General features: G+C 54.7%; 1 protein-coding gene across 3 annotated transcripts in view; it reads right to left on the bottom strand.

Moving 5' to 3' along the window:
- The window catches only part of CAMK2A (calcium/calmodulin dependent protein kinase II alpha), a gene marked incomplete at both ends in the record, with an annotated part of 64,957 nt that overhangs the window by 4,976 nt on the left and 37,570 nt on the right, over positions 1-22,411 (bottom strand). The window contains 8 exons of one of the 3 annotated variants that reach the window (XM_082622561.1): positions 2,307-2,401; positions 5,026-5,101; positions 11,631-11,679; positions 12,644-12,676; positions 17,360-17,400; positions 19,904-19,946; positions 21,502-21,585; positions 22,168-22,290. In XM_082622561.1, coding sequence (XP_082478687.1) covers positions 2,307-2,401; positions 5,026-5,101; positions 11,631-11,679; positions 12,644-12,676; positions 17,360-17,400; positions 19,904-19,946; positions 21,502-21,585; positions 22,168-22,290 — 544 coding nt within the window. Of the gene's footprint in view, positions 1-2,306; positions 2,402-5,025; positions 5,102-11,630; positions 11,680-12,643; positions 12,677-17,359; positions 17,477-19,903; positions 19,947-21,501; positions 21,586-22,167; positions 22,291-22,411 lie in introns of those variants that run through there. The other 2 variants (XM_082622562.1, XM_082622563.1) reach the window with 2 other exon arrangements.

Below are 22,411 nucleotides of genomic sequence, written 5' to 3'. Positions count from 1 at the left end.
GGGTGACCTCAAGGTCAGAGGTCACAGGTCACCCCATGGCCCTCCCACAAAATGCAAGGAGGCCTCCATAAGCAGCCTTGACAGCATCTGGGGCTGGAGGCACTCAACACTGTCTAGTTCAATGCATCCATTTAGCAGACCTGGAAACTGAGGTCCAGAGAAGCAATCGGACTTGTCCAAAGCTAGGTCAGTTTCTGAAAGAAATGCAGTAGAACCTAAAAGAAGTCAGTCTCGAGGTGGGTCTAAATTAGGACAATCTAGAACAATCTCCAAAGGGGCAAACAGAGCTTAGCATTGTTGAGGGCACTGGGCCTTACTGTTGTCTGCCAGGGCTAGGGTCCTGAGGGTCATTTGTAAAGCAATGGCCACCCTAATGTGGTATCTTTTGAACAGACTCTAGGCTTCCATTTTCTACCCTCATGGATAGAATGGGAGAAAGGGCCAGGTCCTCCAGCAGGAAAAAACAGGCAGGAGGGTGGGACTTGCCCCAGGGCAGGCAGTTACTCTGGGTCTTGGTCTTGTGGGTCCTTTGATGTGACCAGGTGTCCAAGCCCAGAGTCCAGGGGGCTGGTGCTGTGATGGGGCTCACTGCCAGGATGCAGATCAATGGCTAGCACAGCCGTCTGTGTTTTTTTTCCCTTTTGCCATCCCTCAGTCTTCAGAGCCGGTTCAGCCTGGTCTCTGCTCTGTGGGGATTGTGGAATTCTCTGGGGAACCAGTGCCCCCCCCCCAGGACAGACGAGTATAGAGGTGGCCATGGTGATCATGGGAACCCCAGGGTGATGGGGATGGTGGGGTCCAGCCACCTCTCCTCACATTCTATCTGCATTGCTAGCCTTAGAAAATCAGAGTTTGATTTGTCAAAGGAAAATGCAACTTCCTTCTTCACGGCTTTTTGGGGATGCTCTTAAGCCCTCATACTCTACAAGCTTCCATCAGACTGCATGCAGGCAGGAGAGGAGTGTCCATCTAGGGGACACTAATGCCCGGGTGAGGGGGGAGCACGGGGAAGGAAGGAGGCGATGGAGAGAATCAGGACCGGGTTCTGCCACCAACTTTCTGGGTTCCTTTGGACAAGTCATTCCCTTCTCTGGACCTCTGTACAGTGAAGAGTTCGACTAGATCCAACTTCAGTTGCTTAAGTATCACCTTTATTTTTACCATCTACCTGTACTTACTTTATGAAAATTTTCCTTAAGTTGATTCACTTTATTAATTTATATGAATTTATTTTAAAAGAAAACTTTCTCGTACAATCATTAATGAATAACCAGTCTCACAGAATACAATTTTAATAAGTCCAGTTAAAATGAAATCAAGTTATGTAATCCTAGCTCCAGGCTCTTGCCTGCAAGGATCTGAGCCTGAGACCACTCTCTTTTTGATAATGAGGTGAGTTAGAAAGCATTAGGTGCTTAAGACAGACTAGCATTAAACTGACCCTTTCCTCTTGGCGGAGCCGGATGTACTGAAAGAGAATTCAGAAAGGGACAAACTTTCTCACTGTGTGCACCAATGCTGTTTCAATTGGTGTCCACATGCACCGGAAATCACCTAGCATAACCTTGGTGGTACGTGCCTTCCCTCTGGGGGACCCTGGATGTGCCACTTCTCAGGGCCTCCCTCTGGGTCCTGAGCTGCAGGAGTCTAACCTGTGTGTGCTTTGGTTCGTCCCCGTCTGACCCCTGGCCAAGGTGAGACACAGACACAGGCAGAAAGCGCCCTAGGTCAGGCCCAGCCTCAGCCCCCTGACAGCCCCGGGTTGCAAAGCTGCCAGGGTCTCTCCTGCAAAGGAGAGGCCCGGGAAGGACAGACATGCGGACAGAGACCTAGACAAACAGGCAGGGCACAGCAGTGTGAGCTTGGTCCGCTCCTTCTCCAGATTGCCCACCCACGGGGGCACCTGCACAACAACAACCCATGCGCCAGCTTGCGACCAGCTGGGCAGCTGGGGTGGCTGCAGGCATTCAGGTGACTGTAACTTGGGGGTGTGCCCTGGTGGGAAGGCTCCCTTATCTGTAGAAAGGGAAGAAAGGTCTTCCCCAGGCCCTACCAGGGTCATGGGCAGGCGAGGGCTGGGAGGGCTTGTCACGCTTATCCCAAGTCCCCATCCGCAGCCACTGGCGTTGGACGGTCCAGGGTTCGGAGAGGGAGCCAAGATGGTACCAACCCCTGTCCACACAGGACCTTCCTCTTCGCTGCCTCCTGAGCTGCCCCGGGGGCCCTGCCCATCACCCTGCTGTGCCATCTGGCAGGACACAGAAAAGAGCAGACAACAGGCAGCCCAGAGGGAAGGGATTGCTCACGGTTTTCAAAATAGAATCGATGGAAGTCCAGGCCCTCGACCAGGTTCCCTAGGGCCTCGGGTTCGAAGGCTGTCATCCCGGGGTCACACATCTTCCTGGGGGGAGGAAGTTAGAGGAAAGATGGGCTAGGGTGGCGTCTCGGGCGCCCCCCTCTAAATTCCAGGGGCCTGGACCCCGGGAAGGCAAGCCTGTGAAGTAAAAGTGACTTCACCCACCTCACAGGATCAGTGAGGTTGGCGGATGGGACGGGGCCGGTCCAGTTACAGTGTGGGGCACTGCTGACTGGCTAGTGCCACTGAGAACTGGGAAGCCTGGGTCCAGGTCGTGGCTCTGCCACTTACAGGTTATGAGACCCCCCCCCCAGCAAGGGGCTTAACCTCTCTAAGCAAGAGCACCATGAATGTCGTGCATTGTTCGCTGCCCCGAGGCGCCAGCAGGGATAATTCAGCCTGTACTCTCCTCTCCAAATTACATCCCCCGCCCAGGGCAGCAGATCCATCCAGAGAGGACTTTTCCTAAATGGTCTTCCTTGGGCGGGGAGACATTTTCCTTCACTAAAGTGAAGCAACTTCTGTTTACCAAGCAGGTGTGTCCCTGGAGGGAGTGCGTTTTGCTACTTTAAACAAAGTTGCCCTTGTTGGCAGCAGCCCTCCTGGTGAGCCACACTTTCCTCTTCTGTAAGGTGAGGATAACAGCATTCCAAGAAGTGATGCCTGGGAGGAAGGAGCACAGGGCATGGCCGAGGAGGCCCACTGCTCTGCATTTTCGGCTCAGTGCTCCCACCCAGGTCTGTTTTCTGGGAGACCCTGACAGCCAGACGGAGGAAGGAAAAAACTGTCTCCCCCACCCCGAGGTCTCTGGGATCTTCTGTAACACAACATGGACCCCTGTGATGATGACAATGAAGCCAGGGACAGGAAGCACCCCAGGCCAAGCAAAGATCCTGCCACGGGGAGGGACTGAAGACAGTGGAGGAGGGCATTGGGCCAGCATCGTTTGCGCTGGATGCCGTGGGGAGTGCAGGGTGCTCTGCCCTTGCTCTGCCCTGACTGCCCTGTCTCTGTGACTCCAGACAACTCGCTTCTCCACTCAGGACCTCAGATTCTCCAGATGGATTAGCCAGGAGCTGGGGGGTTGTGCTCAGACCATATGGGTTGCTCGGGACCCTTCCAGATCCAGAATCCTCTAAGGCTGGGGGTCTGAGCCCTGACCGTCTGGAAGACTAAGCAGCCCCCAGCCAAGAGGAGCCCTTCTCCAGAGGGTCTCCGGGTGTCCCTGCCTCTGAAGGGACTCAGAAACCCTCTGCTCCAATTCCATTGTACGTGTAGGGAAACTGAGGCTCAGTGAGACGAAGGGGCTTATCCAGGGTGACGCAGGGCCAGACTCGGCACCATATGACCCAGAGGTCATGGCAAGTGGTCAGAACCTAGATTGGGCTGCAGATGCCAGAGGAAGTGACATCACAGAGGTGGGAGGCTTGGGGTCCATAGGAGCCACCTCTCTTTCCCTTTCTCCCTGGCTGTGTCCTTCCAGAGCCACTCTCGGGCTCTCCCATGGCTGACTTAATTCTTTCTAGGACCGGATGCAAAACCTGTTCAACAGCGCATTTCCATGCTTTTATGCAACCCGCAGGGGCACACGTGCACACCCCGTGCACACCCCTTGTGCACGCAGTCACAAACGTGCATGTGTGGGCAAGTGCATCACACTCACATATACAAGCGGCCTCCGTCTCACACCTGCACCTTCCAAGATCCTTGTTCCTCCAGAGATAATCAGTAGACGGCTGGGGCTTTGCCACCTGCTGCTGCTGAAACCCTCCCACAGTTAGGATGTGCCTGGACTGCCAAGCCTTTGAGAGACAAACTTCAGCTCCTGGACACAGTGGTAACCAAGATCAGGCAGCCCGAGGAGCAAAGCCCAGCCCAGTTATTCCCATCTCACCTGAACCCAATAGGCAAAGGTCATTCTGCCCTTAGTTGGCAGCTTTTGTCCACCGAAAAGCATATGTGGGGTCTTCAGGCCCAGGTCTCGTTAGCTCTGGCCAAGATGTTGAGGCCTCAGCCCAGAATCCTGGCTCTCCTGGAGGCCAGCGGAAGGCCTGCTTCCAGGCCAGACCAGCAAGGCTGTGGCCACCAGGGGGCGCTCCAGCCCAGCCTTTGCACACAGCTGCCCCTCCAACAGCTGATCAGGTGTGTAGAGGATGTCTCATACCACCTGTTTCATATCATGCTATTTTTGTGCACTCTGCCTTATCCCCAGAGGATGTAAGATTCCTTCTGGAGGTTCTTTTGCTCACCCCTACTCACTGGAGGTACAAACCCTATGGGTTCCTGCCTGCTCCTGCTCATCTGAGGTCATAGGAGGTCCAGGGTGAGGCCCCAGGCCCATGTGGCAGGACCCAGCTCATCTCCTGAGGAGGCCCATGTTGTGGTGGAGACCCACCCGCTCTGTCCTTGGGAAAGCAAAAGAGTTTTGTTGGAGTTCCTCCTGGGGAACAAGATAGGAGCAGGACTGAGATATAGACAAGTATTGTGAACAGAAAGCTTAATGAAAGCATAAAGTCTGAAGGCAAACCAGAAATATGAGTTCAGCCTGATTCACAGCACATGCAGAGTGAGTAAAGGAGGGTCAGAGACAAGGACCCCCAAAGGTAGCCATCAGCACCCCCTGATCAACAATCCAGGCGGGACATGCAGAATGGACCCAGCCGACTCACGTGTAGGACTCAAAATCTCCATTGCTTATGGCTTCAATCAGCTGTTCTGTCACTTTTATAATTTCTTGTTTCCGCACTGTAAGGCAGGAGGGAACACAGAGAAATAATAGCAATAGTGATTGGGATGCAGCACCAACCACAGCTTCCTGAGCCCCTAACACGCACCAGACCCTGTCCTGGCACCTGAGGGCCTCAGAGAGATTGCCTCGTTTATCCTCACACTGTCCCTGGGTATCATTACTCCCATTTCATGGAAGAAGAAACTGAGGCCCAGAAAGGTGAAAAAAAAAGTGTGAAAATTCCCTCAACTACAATGGGCAGAGCCAGTGTCTTAGTTGACAGCCTCTGCCTCCAAACAGCATGCATGACTCTGGCTCTAGGGATGATTTGAACCCAGGTCTTGATTCCAAAATATGCTTCTCCATTACTTTGTTTTGCCACCTGAATCCAAGCAAGGTCACCTGTGGAGGTTGTCACCAGCAACCACAAACCAGGGGCTCCCCCATGGTCCAAACTGGGGCCACTAAGGAAGGGCTTAGGGTTTACTCATCCCTTAGGTCTGAGTCAGTTTTTGTCCCATTTGGGTGCCTATAGGAATCAGGCACTGAGTCTTCCAGAACTTTCTAGGCAGAATGAATCCCAGTTGCTGACACCTGGCCACCCATCCGCCACTGAAACACCACGAACAGCTGCTGTCTTCCTGGTAGAGGATTAGACATCAGTTTTCTTATCAGGTGTGTGATGTTCTGAGCCCCAGTTTTCCCATCTGTAAAATGGGGACACCATCACCTCTCATACGTTCAGTGCTGAACAAGTTGTGTAAAGAACCCAGGCTTCAGTACCAGACAGGCTTCTTCTAAATCCCAGCCCAGGTCTTTACAAGCTCCGCAACCGTGGGGCACAAGGTTGTTTTCTGGTCCATCGTATGGAGATGACAATGCCCTCGTCCCAGAGTTGTTATGAGCATGGGATGAGATGATGTGCCTAAGGCACTTGGACCAGAGCCTGGCACATAGCAGGTACACACTGTAAGTGCTGCCTCCTGTATCCTCACACACTCATTACTGCATCTGCTCCTCACAGCCTGGGGGGTAGGGGGAGGCAAGGCCAGTTTCCCCGCATCTGACACATGAGGAGACCGAGCCTCAGCAATGAAGGAATTTGAAGCCAAATGTCTGGCTCCCAGCAGGGCATTCCTCCCAGAAGCCTCAGGCGGTTTCCCAGGGCCAGGCCTGCTTCCCTTCCTCCCCCAGGCTCAAGCCTAACCTCCAAGCTGGTCAGTGAGCTGGCCTGCTGGAGCAGCCTCAGGTGAGATGTGTGGACATGTTGCCCATTTCTCAGGCTGGGAGCACGGGAGGGAGACGGCTCCTGGAGGAGGCCTTGTCCCTGCCCCTTTCCTCACCAACTGCAGGTGCCATCCCATCCCCCCTCACACTGGGGAGCTCACCTCAGGCCCAGAGGACAAAGAATCACAGGACACCCAGGCCGCAAGAACTCTTGGGGAACAGGGACTCAGCCTGCTTATCCAACATTGGGGAACCAGAAGCTTGGTAAGGGGTGTGACTTGCCCAAGGACATAGAACATTTTGGGTGCAGAGTTTGGCTCCCAGCCCAGGGCCTTTTCCACAGGACCCAGGAGCTCCAACGCGTTCCGTGGTGTGTTGGGCCCACATGCTTGTCTCTTCCGCAGCTCAAATATGAGCTCCGTGGAGGCTCGCTGATCCCTGGAGCCTGGAGCAGGCCTGGCCAGGCATTCATTGTGGAGTGAATGACTGCCACCAGTGCTCAAGCCGCGAATCTTTGAAGCCTCCCAGCACAATTTCATGTGGTTCTCACCTCCCGGTCAGAGACAAGTTCCAGTCACCGTGGAGGCAACAGGTGAAACAGTCTGCTCCAGTGGACCAACCGCCCCAAGCAGAGTGTGCAGCTCCAAAGCCCATCTCCCTCTCCCCGCACCACCTGCCCCTCAGGGCAGGGCCCGGTGCCCAGCGCAGCTCTTGGCACGTGGTAGGAGCTCAGTAGACGTAACATCACTGAAGTTACTACCTCCAATGTCAGTCACCGCAGTGAGCCACTCATTCTTTATCTCCTGGCTCGGCAAAGCATCACCAGGGCTGGGAACGGGTCTGTCTCAGACCATGAGGTCAGCCGGGTGACTCTGGGGCCTTGCCTGGGGCTGAGACGGAGGCAGCTTGAATGAATGAATGAGCGGATGGACCAAATCAGGGTCTGGGGCTGCTGGCCTTGCCCTGTTCCCTGGAATTGCCCAAGTGGCCTGGTGGCCTCTGTCCCTAGGAGCCCAACAGCCCGGCCTCCTGGTCAACTCTGCCCTCCTTCATGGAAGCTGGGGATTGAGGATGGGGAGAAACCCACCTCCACCAGGAGACACCTCGTTCCAGCTGCTCCCACATGAAATCAGGGTGATGATCCAGAGCGAATCCACATGCTTTAAGAACCATCCACGGCTTTAAGAACCCTTCCCACTTGACATTCCACCAGCCCGTGTTTAATGCCCGGTCTCCCATGGGCCGCTTCTCACCACCATCTCAGAGAGGCTAGTCAAGTGGTCAAGGGCATGGATTCTGGAGCCAGACCCCTGCGTTCGGATCCTGGCTCTGCTACTTAGTAACTGTGTGCCCTTGGGCAAGATACTTCCTCCTACCTCAGTTTCCCATATGTATAATGGAGCTACTAATAGTACTTACCTCATAGGGTGGTTCTGAGGATTGAGTTAAGAATATATCAATAAAAATAACTAACACACATATGGTCCTCACTCAGAACCAGCTACTGTTCCAAGCCCTTTATATCAACTCACTTATGTAAATAATGATGCGTTATGTAAAGCACTGAGAGAAGTGCCTGGCACTCCATAAGCAAGCGCTGTGATTATCAGCACTGAAAAGCTCTGAATTGGAAGTTTTCCCTGTGGACAGTCTCTAGCCTCTAGCCCGGGCAGGGACACTTCCCAGCAGCCTGATATATGATGGTTCCGTTTTGGTTGGAACTTTGGGGCTTGCAGCCTGCCGGGTAGGCCACCGCACTGCTGGACAGCTTTTGCCATTTGCATCCACCTCCTTCTTTCAAGTTGCAATCTCCCCCTAAAAGCCCCTAGTTATAGTTCTGGTCTGCCTTCTGGGATCCTTCAGTGTGTACCTGCTTCTCCAGACTCTGTGCCTTCCCCCACCAGTCTTTTCTTCTCAGGGCTGAAGGCCTCCCACATGTGGTTTGCAGGATCTGGCTCAAGTTGGCCATCTATTTTCGAGGGTACTTAAGCTGTTTAGTTGCCTCTCTGAGTGTGAGCACACTATCCCTGATGTGGCTTGAATATTGCAGAATATCAGGTCTAGGGTAGCACTCTATCCCCTCCCCAATTCTGGACACTACACCTCTATTAATGCAGCCTGAGACAGTGCCTCCAGCCACTCAGGACACCAAGTTTGCCAACAATTGAAGCCTAGCAGGCAGGACTCTCCCTAGCTTCATTCTCTGGGACCAAAGATCTGGGGGTCTGGTGCTCCTTAAATCTGGAGAAATTCACTCTGGTTCTGAGCCCCTCCCATGCCCTTGGCAGACCTATTGCTATACGAAAGATTCATCCAGCAGCTGCTCAGTGGCACCCTCTGGCATTTCTCATCTGCCAGGTGTTCACCCAGACAACCAGGAGGGCTCCGCTCTAGATGGGAAAGCTGAAGCTCCAGAGAGGTTAAGGCACTCTCTCAAGGTCACACAGTATGAGGAGGCTGAGATGAGATCAGCATTCCTGACTGTTATTTCCCAGAATGTCTCTGCCCAGATTCTAAGGCAGCTCTTTGGGTTGGAGAGGAAATTGAATTTTCAAGGAGCTGACCAGGAGGAGATAGGGCGGTGGGGAGGAAGTCTGGCAGAACCCCGTGCAGCTCAGAGGGTGAGAGGCCTGTGTATTAAGCCTGAGGGGATCTGAAATATTAATGTCCCTTTCTTTGCTGAGGGGAAAATGTTCCCTGGAGGATGACATTTCTAATTAACTTTAATGTTAGGTCAGAATCCACCCCACCAGCTGCTATTCTCACTTAGTAAGAAGACTTAACAAATTAACACCAGAAAATAGTTCTCTGGAAACTTTCTCTGAGGCCTGGGGGAGGCACAGAGTTCTTCTCTCCTGCCAAACAGGGGGAGAAGCTCCTGGCTGGGCCAGCATCTCTTCCATCAGACATGGCCTTTTACATGTGTGGAAACTGAGGCAGGGAACGGGGTCCCAGTTTTACCATTAATAACATTGACATGCCCTTTCTCTTCTCTAGGCCTCAGCCTCCCCTCTTTATTTTATTTTTAAATCAAATTTTTTTTTTTTTTGGCCATGCTGCACAGCATGTGGGATCTTAGTTCCCCAACCAGGGATCAAACCCATGCCCCCTGCAGTGGAAGCGCAGAGTCTTAACTACCGGACCGTCATGGAAGTCCCATCCTCCCCTCTTTAAAAGGGGCATAAGTGAACTAAAATTCAAGACTTCGCAAATGTTCCCATCCTGATATCTCTAAAGCAGAGGATAATGATTGTAAATGTCAGGCCTCGCGGATGTAACCCAGAGCCGTTACCCCAGGTGGAAAATGTCTTTAACGGGTCACATTTTACATTAATAGAGCACACAAATTTTACATTCTATTCCAAACATTTCTCTGTCTGTTGAACATATAAATATTTGTCTTAAAATAATCTTTGAGTAAAACTGACGCTCCAAGGAAACGTCATATGGCTTCCTGTCATTCAACCATAAGCTCCAGTTTGAAAGAAGAGAAATTAAGATTTATTAAACAGTGGCCATATGCCAGACACTGTGTAGGCACTTTAGACACAGCCTCTCATTTCATCCGCACAGCAATCCTCTGAGCTTGATACTATTATCATCTCTTTACTGTTAAGGAAACTGAGGCTCAGAGAGGTTCAGTAAGTTGTCTAAGGTCACCCAGCAGATGGACTCCAATGAAGAATCACAGAGCCAGTTTGCCTCCACAGACCCTGTCTGCACTGAGACCAGGATTATGAGGCCACAACAAGTCTCAAAAATCCCAGCACCTTACAATGAGCCTCAAATATGGTGAATGTCTCAGAAACAACCTATCTCGGCCCACCACAAACCTATGGAATCAGATTCCACTGAAGCAGGGCCAGGAATATGGTTAAAAATCATACTTGAGGGACTTAGAATGCTGACCTGATCCCAAGGGAATTCTTCGAGATAATGCATTTTGAAGGTTGTCCCTGGTGCTTTCATAGACGCTTGATTTGCTCTAGCACCAGGCTATGGTGATGGAGTGACCGTCTCCTGCCCCTGCTTTGCCCCAGCTGGGAATGACCGGAGAGGGACACACATAAGGTGGGGCTGGTCTTCCAAACATCGTGGCAGAGTCAGGAGGCAGTCAACGGCATTTAGTGTGTCAAAACTGCCTTAAATAAGCCTGAACAGCAATTGTACAAAAATATTTATTACATAATAAAATGCTCTTTTCCCCATCATTGTATATCCTTTTAGAAGCAAATCATCTAAACTCCTGAAAATATCTCAACTGGCACAGCTGTGATCTCTCCAGGTCGATGCTGTTTTTCTAGATTTCAGAGACTCCCCAGGCATCTCTGACACACACCTGAGTGTGAGAACCCCCTCCCTCGCCGGTCTCCCTGTCCTGGGGGAAGAAGAAGGGCTGGGTACAGGCAGAACAGCAGGATGTCACTGACTCGTCCAAGGATCTGGTGTCTCCTGGGCGGAAGCCAATGCTCCCTCCTCCCTCCGCCAAGCTCCAAGCACCTTTCCGCATGCCAAGGCCTCCTCAGCTGAGCCAGGCCCTGGAGCCACACTGCCTGGGTTCATATCCTAACTGTCCCCTTTACGAGCTCTGGGACCTTGGGCCAATTTACTCAGCCCCTGAATTTCTGGGCTGTCGAATGGGGTTAATCACAGTACCTACTTCTTAGCTTGTGGCAAAGCTCAGGTGAACATCAGGCACTTGAACCAGGTCTAGCACACAGTAAGTACCCCATAAAAGGCGGCCAGTATTCCTATTACCATCCTATTGTTTCCTCTCTTACTATCAGATCACCGTTATCTGGCGTCTTTCTCCCCCTTTCATCTGAGGGCTTGTGAAGACTATTAGCCACTGGCTACAGTAGCCCCTGCATTTTGGGTCAGTCTCAGGCAGTGTTTCCCATATTCCAGTTTGTTGAATTTCCTATTGATACATTTTTGCTTTCCCTTCCTTTACTATATAATTACTTCAAGTTTTTAAAATCAACTTGTGGTTTTTTTTTTTAAATCCAAAAACACTTCAAAAGGAAAATGTATACTACTATGATACATTTATGACTTGACGATGTTAAATTAATTTTTTTCTAATACATGTTAAAGTCAACACATAACTGCTACCGTGAGAAAAGTCCATCCAGGCACCTCACATAGGGAAATGGCACCCCACTGTGTACCCAGTCTATAAGGAGCCAAAGCGAGGCTCTTTGTAGAGAAACAGGACACAAAGCTGGCCTTGGGGTCCCTTCAGGCTGGAGACTGTCAGCGAAGGGGGCCTGCCAGGAGGCCCGGGGGCCCAGATGCTGAAGGCAAGACCCCTCCTACCTTTGGTGTCTTCATCCTCTATGGTGGTGTTGGTGCTCTCTGAAGATTCCTGCCAAAGAGAACACGGGAGGTGGTGAGGCCCACTTGTCAAGCAGGAAGAGGTGTGGTCTGCCTGATGCTGCGGCCCCGTTGCCGTAAGCCTCATTGGCTCTGCCATCCAGATGCTGCACTGAAAACCCTGTCAGACTTCCAAGCCTAAGGAGGGGATGGGCCCAACTAAGCAGGTGGCTGGTGGCTGGTGGTGGGGACAGGGGTGTAAATGAAGGGGTGGATGCATGGAGAGCCCTGGCCTTTCTGGAAGGGGGTCCTGAGCCCTGTCTGCTTGAGGGAGCAGAGAGGGGGTGTGGAGGGCAGAGAGGCACATGGTGGCCACAGGATGGGGAAGGAGTACACACACTGGCAGGAGAGGAAGAGAGAGACGGGGGGAGGCCCAATGTGACAGAGGCTGGGCTTTTCAGGGGGAGAAAAACCACACAACTGAGGGAGACAGCAATGGAATCAGAAGAAGAGGGACGTGGGCCACCACGCCACCTCAGGAACCCCTAGACGGTGGCAGGGGCTGGTGGCTCCTCTGCCACCGGCAGGCCCTGGGTAGCCTCACAGAAGCTCAAGAAGGGCCTCTACGGCGCCCGCTACTTCGGCCAAACCAAGCCCCCCAGTGGCCACAACTGGCACAAACCAAGTCCTGAGCTGAGTTCCAGAGCAGAGGGCAAGGCGAAGCGAGAAGCCATGGGCTGGATGTGGGATGGGGTTCAAATCAACCTTCGCATCCGAGGGAGTTCTCAGGTCTACCGTCAGGCTGCTGGCCTGGGTCATGGAGTTGGAGGTGTCAACAGAAACACGCCAACGACACGCACACACAACACACATATTGTCACACGAGGCACACGTACCAAGCACACCCTGAGCACCCTCTCCCCGCCCGGGTTCCCAGTGTAGCCCGCAGGAGCGAGGCAGGAGCGAGGGTTCGAGGCCCAGGATTTACCGGCGTTTGGGAGACGGCAGACACTCACCATTAACTGAACGCTGGAACTGGACTTTCTTTTCTGGAAAAACAAGGAGAAGAGATGGGACAGGAAAAGACACAGCGTGAAAACGGCAGGGAGCAGAGGAACGAGCGACAGGGGAGGGGTGGAAGGAGGATGGGCCTCGGGGTCATCCTCTGTGGTCCCTTGCCGGCAATGGCATCCGGACAAGGAGTCAGGGCCACCAGCAGCAGCTGACCCGGCAGGGCCAGGCCTCTCTCAGCCTAGAGTTCTGGGGCCTCGTGCACAGCTGCCTGGGTCTCAACAATCCAACCACCAAGCTGCGGGCTAAGCCTCTCTTGGATCAGGGCTCCCCCTGTGCTAAGTTCAGATGGAGGAAGCAAATCCTGGGTCTCAGATACCAGGTGCCTAAGGCCTCCAGAACCCAAGGCTCTTGAAGGACAAAAAAGGTGCTCGGGTCTGGAGATGAGGCCCAGTGTCTCCTCCTAGACTCCTCCTGTGTCTCTGCTGAAAAGACCCCACTCCTAGTTCGGTTGAGTGTCATAGCCACTCAGGAAACTTGTCCAAAATATACATAACCAGGCCCCCTCTAAGGAGTTTGATAACTAGGTCTGGGCTGGGGCCTGGGCATCTTTATTTTAAACAATATCCCCAGGTGATTCCAAAGCAGAGACAGGTGTGGGAACCACTCCTCTAAGTGGCCTCAGAAGTCCTGCTTGTGCCCACAGCTTCTCAGTGACTGGCCTATTCGGCTCCTTTATGCTGATAGAGAAACTGAGGCAAAGGCAGACACACAGCTGAGCCCAGAATTCGAATCTTTGGGCCCTGCCATTCAGCCTATTCTAGCTTTGGGAGGATTTGTCATTTCCCCTGTATAATCAACTGTGGAACCAAGGGAAGGAGAGAGGAGCATGTAGACTATCTTCTCCTTCTTTCAGCTCTAAGCCTGGAGTCTTAAAGACTCACACAAATAGAAGGTTACAGGCCAAGACTGACACTTGCATTGAGCAGACAAGAACCTGGGGTCCAGAGACGGGCAGCGATCCACCCAAGGTCGCTCAGCTAGCTACTAGCAAAGAAGAGGCTGGAACCCCCAGTGCAGGCCCTCTCCTCTGTCCAGGTCTCCAGGTACCCACAGCCTGATGGCTCTTCAAAGGCTTATCCTGGAAGCACTTACATCTGGGAGGCCAGGAGGCTCTCCCTTTGCTGCTCTGGGGAGCAGAGGGGGACTTGAGATGACCTCCGGGTAGGCCTTTGCCAGTGGGAGGCACTGGATATTCTCCAAGGGTCCTCAGGTCTAAGTCTGGGCTTTCTGACTCCAAGATCCAGGAGCCTCTGAGCGCCAGGAGTCTTAGATCCTGTCCCCTCCATCCAGGGCCTCTGCATGGAGGTGGCTCACTGGGCATTTCCAGTGTAAGTGCTCACAGCCCCTGCCTCTGCCTCAGCTGGCCCGGGCAGTGTGACCCCTGCAAGGCAGCAGCCGGCAGCCAGCCCCTCCTTCCCTGCCCTGTCCTCCTAGTGTTGGCCTCACTCCTGGCCGGAGCCAGGCCAGGCACAGTGTGTGTTGGAGGGGACAGGCCCACACAGCTCGGCTGTCAGCGGAAACCTGAGGAGCAGCATGAGGGCCAGGAGGTTCCAGGCAGGACACGAGGAGGCAACACATAGCAGAGACTGCATCAAATTCGGACGCACAGTGACAGGATGGGACATGGGGGAGAGGGGTCATGACGCACGGATGGGACACCAACAGGGGGCAGTGAGTGGGGTTGAGGGGTGGGAGCGGTCAGCCCCTCTTCATGAGAGTAGAGGCCTAGGAGTGGCTGGGACTGGGGGCATCGCTTCTTGGTAATAGAAAGACTCGATTTTCCTGAATCACAAAATGATGATGATACTAATAATAACCCTACACCGACCAGCATGTTAGTTTCAGTTAAAAAGTGAACTGTCACCAAAAGTAGAGTCACATCTCTTAGAACCACGTGAAGGACATGGTTCTAAGGTTGGCAGGGATGGTAGAAACAGAGGATGGTCGAAGTTAACCTTGAAAAGCCCTTAAAAGCCCATAAAGTACGGTATTGTATCATATCTTGAACTCCAACCCGCCAGTTTTTCCTCCAGCGTTGGAACCGATCACTGCTTCTTCAATTAAGCCCCAGGTGGAATCAGTGGTTTGTCTCTAGGGACCAAGTTGTAGTTCCTGCTTTGGCCGAGCACATGTTGGCTATAGGAGCATCACGATGCGACTCCACCAGGCCCACCCCGGTGGGAGCCTCCCACCAGCCTCCCTGAAAACAGCTCTTATCTTGCACAGATGATGGCCCAGGTCCCCAAGGGAGGGAACAGTGGGGGCCCAGGCTCAAACCCCTGGCTTCTTGACTTGAGGTCCAGTTTCAGGCATAGTAAAAACATGAATGGACCTCCCTCCTCTTGCAGGCCGGGCTCCCCAAATCCTGGGCAAATCCCCCTGGGTTACTCCCGTCTTCCGGCTGGATGTCCCCGCTCCTCCAACCCAAGGAAGGGGAGGAGGCTGAGCTGCAGAGAAAGGGTCGGGCCAGGAATAGCCTTTGAGTGTCTCTTCCTCCACACCCAGGCCACCCTGAGAAGTCACTCAGGGTCTGTCCTGCCCTACAGGAAGCAGCAGCACTTTCTTCACTGTGCCCACTGGAAGGCCCTGCAGTGACCAGCCAGAGCCCTGCCACGCTACGAGATGCCCTTGCCCTCAGACAGCCTCTGCCTCCTGGCCTTGCCCAGAGAGGAGCCAGACAAGAGCTTCATCCCACGACCCAGCCTGAGGGAGGCCCTGACCAGGGCTTTGCCAGGGCTACACCCGAGCGCCAAGCAGATGGCGGCAGACCTCCCGCAGCCCTTCTTCCTCCACCTACCTGGGCCCCAGCCCACTAGCGCCTGTGGCCTCTGCCCCATATCCCCCAAATATGATTTTCCCCAGGGGACCCAGTACCCCCAGTGTCTACACACTAGGGCCAGATTGAGCCCCAGCTGCTCCAAGCCTGCCCCCCTCCCCCGCAAGTTGCACATCCCTCCATCATCCTTTCAAATGGGGAGGGGGGTGACTCATGGGTAACCCAAAACAGCAGGTAAGCCAAAACTCAATTCTGGATTCCATTACAGCATTTGGGATGCATGTGTGTTAACTGTATAAATTGGGCTGCCTTTAGATCTGTGTTTTCCAAGTATTTTCTTGAGCAAACTTCATGAGAAATCTTACCCGAAAGTCCAACACATAAAGCAGAAAAGATAATACTACTGACTAGTATCTCATGAGCATGTATCGCACGCCAGCACTGCGCTAAGTCCTCAATACACAGTATCTTAGTTCATCCTCACAAACAGCCCTGGGAGGTGGGAAACCCTGCTCACCCATTGCTTGAATGAGGAAACACAGGCTAAGGAGATGCAGATAATGGGCTATAAGCTCACCCAGGCTCTCAGCCATTGCGATGGCTGGTCCACGGAGTTGTTCTGGCTGAAGCGAGTGTGAGAAGCCCCAAATCCTCTCTGCTTGGCCTCCCCCTTCCAATCCCTCCCCATCTGCTGCCAGAGGTACCTCCCCAGAACCTTTGGGCTCCAAGGAATTCCATTTGAAAACCACTGGCTTTGACTGATAACCAAATAATTACATATACCTCAAGCACCCAAGATGAGAAGGGAAAATGATTTTTTCTTGTTTGTTTTTAAAGTTGAAATGTTGGAAATCATGGAGTTCACAGCCCTCCCCCCTCCCACTGTACCTATGGGGAAACTCAAGCCCCCAGAGGGCCAAGAGCAGAGAGGAGGGCCATATCCTGGCCTCAGGCAGACAGCCCAGATCCCCTCCCATGCCACCCCCGGCAGACCAAAGCCAGAGGCCTGAGACCCTAAATGCCACTACAAACCAAGCCATGAAGACACCAGCCCACCTGGGTGGCTGTGTTTGGAAAGCATCCCACACCTTCCAGTGTCCTGGGCACAGCCCAGCCCTGGGGCCCTGGCCAGGCAGGGCTCTGAGCCCAGAAAAAGGCAGGGTCTCGAGAGAGGAGAATCCACAAGGCGAGCCAGTGGCAGGGGAGGAGGGAGCTGCAGAGAGTAGGGGACCAGGCAGAAAGTAGGGGACAAGGCCCCAGAGAGCAGAGGGAGAAGAGAGAGGAGGGAGGGAGGGGTCAGTGGGATGTGGAGGAAAGCAGCTCGGGCATCAGGGGTGGGGACAGGGCAGGCCTGGGTCGGGGAGAGGAGGGGATTCTTAGCACTGAACTGGCAGGCCTTGATGGGGATGGGTACCTCTGGGTGTCAAAGCCAAGAGGATTGGCTGTCCATGCCCTGCAGGCTTTGTAGGCTGGACTGGGGCGTGCACTGGGTCAGGGGCCCATTCCAGCCAGCCTACACTCGGGAAGGAGGAGGTCACCCCTCATGACATCTCTGTCCCTTCTTTGCACCCACTCACTCACCAGTCCTGCAGAACCGCAGAAATCTCCTTTGACCGGCCCTCATGCCCACCCCAACCCCAGGCCACCTGCCTCTCCCACCCTCTTTCAACCCTCCCCTCCCCCACCTGCCCCCCACCAATCCCGGTGGGAGGATGGGCACCGTAGCCCAGGTCTGGGTCTAGGGATGCCAGGCTGCACGGGGTTAGCACGTCTGACCAGAACACCATCAGCAAGGCCTGGCTCTTGTCCCAGCCCTGCAAGCCGGGCCCTGTGGGCGGAAACGCTGTCAGAGGCAGACCCTGCCGGGCTGGCCAGGACTTACCTTCACACCATCATTCTTCTTGTTTCCTCCACTCTTCCCGCCTGCAGAGGAGAAAAAGTAGAGGGTGACCAACACCAGGCAGGGCACCAGGGCCCACAGGGCGAGGAAGAGCAACATCCACGGGCAGCAGAGGGCACAGAGCCAGAGCAGCGACGTGGGGAGACCTCCTCCCCTTGTTCCTCTTCCTTCCTGGGCGGCCCTGGGTCTGCCGGTGGCCCGCTGGGTGGGAGTGGGCCTGGGTTCTCAGGACTCTCAAGTGTGACCCTCTGGCTCCATGGGTTGAGGGAGGTGCCCAATGTGTCCCAGGACCGTGGGATTGCTGTTTCAGTCTGGGGATTCCCTCCAGATCCTAGTCACCACCCGTGCTAGTGGTGGCCAACCCGGAGGCCCGGCTGCCCAGCCTGGGGCTGGATGCTCCCTCCCCGCCCCAGTCTGCTCTAATTTTAGCCCCATGCTGCTGCAGAGGTCATGTGTCAGCCCTGCCTACCCACTCTGGACAGCTGCGAAGCTGCATTTTGCTGGTGATAAGAAGCAGATGCCCCCGCTCTGGGGCCCACCCCTGCCAGAGCACCCATCCCCTGCAGAAGCCTCCCTACCCTCAAACTCCAGAGCCCCACACTGGGGCTGGCTGTGTCCTTGGTGGCTGGGAAAAGCAGAGCAACAGCTCTCAGGGAGGCCCCACCTCTCATTTCCCATTCTCTTCCTTCTCACCTCCTGGTCAGAGCCCTTGGAGAGGGCATCAGTCAGGAAATGGGATCAATGCCCAGCCCTGTGCAGCCTGACATCTGGCTGCTTCAAACCTCAAGCAAATGGCCTTAAGTTAAACCAGACAGTATCTCTAAAGTGCTTAGCACAGCACTTGACGTGTATGCAGTAGATGCTCAGTAAATGGTAGCCACTGTAAGTCCTTTTCCTGGTGGCCTGGAGAGAGCGAGCTGGGGAGGAGGGGTGGTACTGGACATTGATGCCCCAGAGGCTTGGAGGGTTGGGGCTTATGGCTGGTCCAGCTCCCCAGTCATCCTCACATTTCCACCTATGACCCCTCTCAGGCTCTCATGCAACTTTTCCCTCTTGCAAAATTTCCCTCTTGCAAAGCAAGGCAGTGGTGGGGCCGGGGGAGTACCTCTGGATCCCAAAGCCGAGAGGAATGGCCAGCCATCATCATGGGCTTTGTGAGCTGGACCAGGATGCACAGCAGCAGGGAGAGGACTTGCCCCTCAAGCCTCCAAGGAGGCCTCTCTCAGCTCCAGCCCACTATTACACGCGGGTCCCGTGAAGCCACATATTCTGATTTTCAAGAGAAGTCAGAAATCTGGGATTTTCTATGAAATCTGCTGGTTTTTAAGTGCTGGAAACTCTTGCCGGAAAAAAAATTTTAAACACCACTGGTGCCCCCAAGCACATCGAGAGAGAGAGGGACTAACCCATGGGCTCTGTTTTGTGAGCTCTGGACTAGGGTGCCCTAGGGGCACTTCAGTTGTTAAAAAAAGACTCTGACTGCCTGGGTGGCTCATCTTTCAGTTTAAGGAACTGCAGGATCCTTGTCTGGGGAGAGTGGGAAGGTAGTCCGGTGTGGTGGGGAAAGCCCAAATCTGAAGTTGCAGGGTCTTCCCAGCCCTGGGTCTCATTCTCCCAGCTGGTTAAATGTGCAGGTGGACCCTCTCAGCAAAGCCAGGGCTGTAGCTTCCCAGAGCTGACCCCTTGCAGTGGAGCCAGCCACGTGCCACAGCAGCTCTAGCTGCCCCAACCAGAGGGCCCCTCGGGTGAGCCTTGTTGTATCTGCTCACCTGCCCCATCCGCCGCCCCGGGCTCCCCAGAGAGAAGCCTCTGGCGGACGCTGGCCACGGCGCTCTCTAACATGCCAAGGGGAGCTTCTTGCTAAGCCCTGATGCTAATCCCCTCCCCTTCTCTCTTCGGGGCCACATGCCACAGGTCACTGGGCATTTCCCGCCTGAACCAGCCCAGGCCAAGGCCAAAGCTTCCTACCCTGGACTCCTTGGTGACCCAGCCTGGTAAGGCACTTGCTCTGGGTCTGGTCACAACTGCACTGAAAGCCTCCCTCTAACAGTGTGACCTGGGGCAAGTCAGAGTTTACCTCCCTGATCCTCTGTTTCCTCACTCAGAAAACAGGGATGGCAATCACCTTGTCACAAAGACCACGTGAGTGAAAGCACGGGCACTGCTTCATAACTGTGGGGAACAGGAATACTGCTACTCCCTGGGCCTGAGTCAGTCCCTCCTGGACCTGTACCCTGACATCTGTGAGGCCCTCCCCTCTGGCCGGCCCAGCCTGAGAACCCCAGCACTGCTGTGAGGTGGGGGAGCCAGACTTAACCTCTAACCCTTCCTGGTGGGCCCCTGGCTTGATGACCTTTGACCTTTACTTCTGCAGGCTTGCATCAGGTGAGCTAAGTCCCCAGTCATGGGGTCCCCTACAGCCCCCCTCTCCCCAGGCCCTCTGGCCTGAGGGCACCAGATACCCCATACGGCAATGTCCCTACCTCCTGCAGGATGTATTTGGAAATCTGAGGTCCTACCACCTACCAGAGAAGTTCCTGGTGGCCAGCATAGTGGTGAGGATGGCTCCCTGCAACAGATAAGAGGAGGAGGTTTGGGGGGAGAGGAGGCCAGAGGTGAGGGGGGAGAGGAGAGACAGAGAAATGGGAGGGGAGTGGGGAAGGAGAGGCAGGTGCTCTATTCAGATACAAAGCCAAAGCCTTCTGACCCTTGCCCTCCATTCCTCCATTTCTCTCACCCCACAGCCCCGAGACCATCCACAACTCCCTTGGAGAAGGGTGAGGCAGGGGTGAGCTAGGCCTTAGCTGGCATCGCTCTGGGTACACGGCCATCCTAGGAGCAGATATTAATAGATTCCACCGGCCTGGCCAGAGCTGGTGGCTGTGCTCCGGGACACCTGTCAGTGGGGCTCCTAAAGGCCAAGGAAGTTTCCTGACGGGGCAAGGACAGTAGACTCTGCACCCCTTGGTCCCCCCCAACCCCGTCTCCACCTTCTGCCTAGGGCACTCAGCTCCTCATTCCAGTACTAGCTCGCCCTCCGTGGCTCCTGGGTTCGGAACCCTGGGTTAATGAGGAAAAGCCCTCCTCTGTCAATGGAGGGGCTGGGGACCAATGGCCCTCCTGGTTCTAATTGCTGTCTCATTTGAACACTCTCTGGGTCTGACAGTCCATGATTTTAAGACTCCCTGACTCTGACATTTTGAGACTTCTCCTGTGACAGCGCCCACTGCGGGGCTGGGGGTGAGATGCCATTCTCCTGGCATCATGCTGGCCAGCACCCCGTTGGCCCATGTCCCTGTCCTGAGCCACCATGCCAGGCCTGGGAGCAGTTGGTGAGGAGATTCTGAAGAAGCCAGGGCCTCAGCATCTGTCACTCAGCATGTGGATGGCTTTTCTGTTCCGACCAGCTGGGGACCCCTTGGTTGCTCTTCCTACCTGCTCACGGGGTCCCTGGCAAGGGCTAGGCCAGGAGATGTCACGGCCCTGAGAACACACAGACCTGCTGAGAGGCTGGCAGCTTAGGGCCCACCTGGGTCACACTGTGGCTTCCTTGGAACCACAACCCCTGTCTAGTCCCTCGGCCATTCCTCTCCAGTGCTTGGCAGCTGGGGTCTCTCACCCCCACCATGGTCTCCTGCCCAGTCACATGTCACCCCCGGAAACCTCTCCCAGCCACGCCGAAACACTTGCAGTCCCCCTAAGGGGTCATGCTCACGCCTCCAGACTTCTGCACAGGCTTTTCTCTGTGTCTGGAACATCTGCCCAATCTGTCTCTATACTGTTAATACCTGCTTATCCTTCGGGATCTCAGCTCAAATGACACTTGCCCAGGAAGGCTTCTGGGATCCTTCCCTGGTCCATCCAGACCTGCTCCATGGCCCTGCTATGCACTCCCACAGCCTCAGGGCATGTGGTCACAGCACTCACCACTGCCCCATATAACGTCTCCATCACTCGTCTGTCCTCACTGCTGCTCACTGCCCAGCCCAGGCAGCCGGCGTTCAGTAACACTTGTTGACTCAACAAAGGAAAGAACTAGTGAGCAGGTCTCTTGGCCACTGTGGAGACCCAGGCCAAGCTACTCCCACAGCCGGGGGGCACGGAGGGTGAGGGCCTACTGTTACCTTCAGTTTTCTCCTGGCGTTGAACTTCTTCAGGCAGTCCACGGTCTCCTGTCTGTGCATGCAGGAGGCCACGGTGGACCGGTGCTGAAGGGAGTGGGGGAGAGGTCTGTGAGCAGAAGGCAAGCCCTCCCTCCCCCTCCAGAGTATCTTATGGATGTGGTTGTCATCTCGGGGGAATGATTTTTTATTCCAGGGGATGGTATAAACATCCTGGCAGGGCTTCCCTGGTGGCGCAGTGGTTGAGGGTCCGCCTGCCAATGCAGGGGACACGGGTTCATGCCCCGGTCCGGGAGGATCCCACATGCCACAGAGCGGCTGGGCCTGTGAGCCACGGCCGCTGAACCTGTGCGTCCGGAGCCTGTGCTCCGCAACGGGAGAGGCCACAACAGTGAGAGGCCCGCGTACCGCAAAAAAGAAAAAAAAAAAAAAATCCTGGCAATGGACATTCAAAGCCAGTAGCACCCCCAGTCATTGAGCCAACCCAGAATAGCCCCCACTTGCCACTCTCCCCCTGAGAACAACAGTGGGGTCAGTGTCTCTTGGATTCAGCTCCGTCGGCCCCATGCTGGGCCCTCAGGCCCAGGGGCAAGGGCCAGGCCTCCGTAGGGGCCTTATTCCTGAGGTCTGGAGGGGCTCCCAGGAGGGGCCTTGCTGAGGAAGGCTCACCGAGATCCAGGGGTGCTTGAGGGCCTCGGCGGCCGTGATGCGTTTGGATGGGTTGATGGTCAGCATCTTATTGATCAGATCCTTGGCTTCCGGGGTGACGGTGTCCCATTCTGGTGACGGGAACTGGAAGGGGCAGAGGGGCCAAGTTTGCCCAGCCTACCCCAGGCCACCCCTGCGATCCCCCAGCCCCTGACTGGCAGGGGAGCAGGCAGGGGTCCTAGTGTCCTTCTACTCGGGCATCCAC

Source organism: Mesoplodon mirus, assembly GCF_964341445.2.
Source record: "Mesoplodon mirus genome assembly, chromosome: 5".
NCBI lineage: Eukaryota > Metazoa > Chordata > Mammalia > Artiodactyla > Ziphiidae > Mesoplodon > Mesoplodon mirus.
This window is presented reverse-complemented; position numbering and strand designations above follow the sequence as displayed.